The sequence below is a fragment of the Pyrgilauda ruficollis genome, unplaced genomic scaffold, assembly GCF_017590135.1.
Source record: "Pyrgilauda ruficollis isolate IOZ18807 unplaced genomic scaffold, ASM1759013v1 scaffold208, whole genome shotgun sequence".
NCBI lineage: Eukaryota > Metazoa > Chordata > Aves > Passeriformes > Passeridae > Pyrgilauda > Pyrgilauda ruficollis.
In genome coordinates, this window is record NW_024520096.1 from 212,278 (window position 1) to 214,849 (window position 2,572).

The 2,572-nt window shown below is 66.9% G+C and overlaps 1 protein-coding gene across 1 annotated transcript in view; it reads left to right on the plus strand.

Annotated features, from left to right (window-relative positions):
* DENND4B (DENN domain containing 4B) overlaps window positions 1-2,329 on the plus strand; it is a 15,573-nt gene extending 13,244 nt beyond the window's left edge. The window contains 5 exon segments of the mRNA XM_041467422.1: window positions 346-488; window positions 566-630; window positions 1,095-1,317; window positions 1,395-1,553; window positions 2,086-2,329. Coding sequence (XP_041323356.1) covers window positions 346-488; window positions 566-630; window positions 1,095-1,317; window positions 1,395-1,553; window positions 2,086-2,329 — 834 coding nt within the window.
* The last annotated feature ends 243 nt before the right edge of the window (window positions 2,330-2,572 follow it).

Here is a 2,572-nt window from a genome sequence, read left to right on the forward strand (position 1 = left end):
TGGGATGTGGGGGGGGGGATTTGGGGATATGGGAATGGGGGGATGGAGATGTGGGATTTGGGGATTATGGGATTGGGAGATGTGGGGATATGGGATTGGGGGTGTGGGAGATGTGGGAATGGGCAGGGGCAAAGAGTGGGATTGGTGACACCAAGGGCACACGCTGGGGTCCCCCAGGTGAGACCCCTGGGGTTTGGGGACACTGGGGTCACTGTGGGGACACTGGGGTCACTGTGGGCTCACACCTTGGGGTCCCCCAGGTGACACCCCTGGGGTTTGGGGACACTGGGGTCACTGTGGGCTCACACCTTGGGGTCCCCAGGTAACATCCCCCCGCGGCTGCAGCCCTGGGGCCCCCCGGCCCCCCCGTTCTCGCTGACCTTCCTGGAGGCGCTGCTGAGCCACGTGGGGCTCAACGAGGTGCACAAAGCCATCGGGCTCTTCCTGGAGACCCTGGCGGCCCCCGGAGCCCCCCGCACCCTGCACAGGTACGGGCAGACCCCCCCGGTGTACCCCGAAATCCCCCCAGAGTCCCCCCGAAATCGCCCCGTGGCTCCTCCTGCAGGAGCATCTACCGAGAGCTGCTGTTCCTGACGCTGGCAGCGCTGGGCCGGGAGCACACGGACATCGGTGGGGACACGGGGACACCGGGGGGACACCTGGGGGGACGCAGGGACACGCGTGTCCCATCTCTGTCCCCCCGTGTCCCCGTGTCCCCAAATGTCCCCCGTGTCCCCGTGCCCCCTCATGTCCCTCATGTCCGTGGGGGGGGGGATTTGGGGATATGGGAATGGGGGGATGGAGATGTGGGATTTGGGGATTATGGGATTGGGAGATGTGGGGATATGGGATTGGGGGTGTGGGAGATGTGGGAATGGGCAGGGGCAAAGAGTGGGATTGGTGACACCAAGGGCACACGCTGGGGTCCCCCAGGTGAGACCCCTGGGGTTTGGGGACACTGGGGTCACTGTGGGGACACTGGGGTCACTGTGGGCTCACACTTTGGGGTCCCCCAAGTAACATCCCTGTGGGTTTGGGGACACTGGGGACACTGGGGTCACTGTGGGCTCACACCTTGGGGTCCCCCAGGTGACACCCCTGGGGTTTGGGGACACTGGGGTCACTGTGGGCTCACACCTTGGGGTCCCCAGGTAACATCCCCCCGCGGCTGCAGCCCTGGGGCCCCCCGGCCCCCCCGTTCTCGCTGACCTTCCTGGAGGCGCTGCTGAGCCACGTGGGGCTCAACGAGGTGCACAAAGCCATCGGGCTCTTCCTGGAGACCCTGGCGGCCCCCGGAGCCCCCCGCACCCTGCACAGGTACGGGCAGACCCCCCCGGTGTACCCCGAAATCCCCCCAGAATCCCCCCGAAATCGCCCCGTGGCTCCTCCTGCAGGAGCATCTACCGAGAGCTGCTGTTCCTGACGCTGGCAGCGCTGGGCCGGGAGCACACGGACATCGGTGGGGACACGGGGACACCGGGGGGACCCAGGACCCCCCTCAAATACTCCAGAAGGCAGAAGGGACCCCCAGGACCCCCCTCAAATACTCCAGGGTGGGAAAAGGACCCCCAGGACCCCCCTCAAAGGCTTCAGGAGGCAGAAGGGACCCCCAGGACCCCCCTCAAATGCCCCAGGGTGGGGAAAGGACCCCCCTCAAATACTCCAGGAGGCAAAAGGGACCGCCGGCACCCCCAGGCTCACGACGGGTTTTATATGTCAGTGTTAATATATTTTTATTTATTTATTCACCCCCCCACAGAGTGAGAGCGCGGGTGGGATGGGCAGGGCCGGCTCTGGGGGCTCCCCCTCCTCATTTCTGCCCCGGGGGGGGGGTTTGGGGGTCTTGTCCCCCCTCAGGGCAGCTGGGGGGGCTCTGGGTTTGTGCCCCCTCCCATCTCCAGCCCCCCGGGGGGGTTTGGTGGCCATTGAGGGGGGTTTAGTGGCCATGGGGGGGGTTCGGGGCCGCCCCCTCCCCTCGCACTGTGCAATAGCAGCCCCCGCCCCAGGGGCCTGTAAATAAAAGCTGCTGCGGTATTTTCCTCGCTGCCTCCAGGAGGGTTTGTTTTATCTGGGGGGGTTTCTGAGGGTGCGGAACCCCCCGGGAGCGGCCGTGAGGGGAGGTGAGGCCGGGGCCGCCATCTTGGATCCTGGCACGGCCCGGGGCTGCCCTCAGGCCGCCATCTTGGATCCTGGCACGGGCCATGAGGCCTCGCGGGCGCCGAACCCCGCGCGCTGCCGCCTCGTCGGGCATATGGGGGGTTCTGCCCGGCGTACCGGAGACGGGAGCTCCCCCCAGAGCCACGCGCGGCCTCGTACCGGCGCCACGTGAAGCGGAACCGGGCCGGTACTAGGCCCGGGGCGGGTACGGCGGCTGCGAGGGGTCAAAATTCCCTCGCGCGCCGGGGGAGAAGTCGCGCGCCGCCACCGCGCGCCGCTCGCGGTACCCGGATGTTCAGACTCGGGGACCCATTAAAGGCGCCCCGCGGGGAAGCACGGCGCGTTCCCATTGGTGCAGCGAGACGTCAATCTTTGCTGAGCCAGCCAGTAAAATCTGGGAGGCGGGCTAAGAACG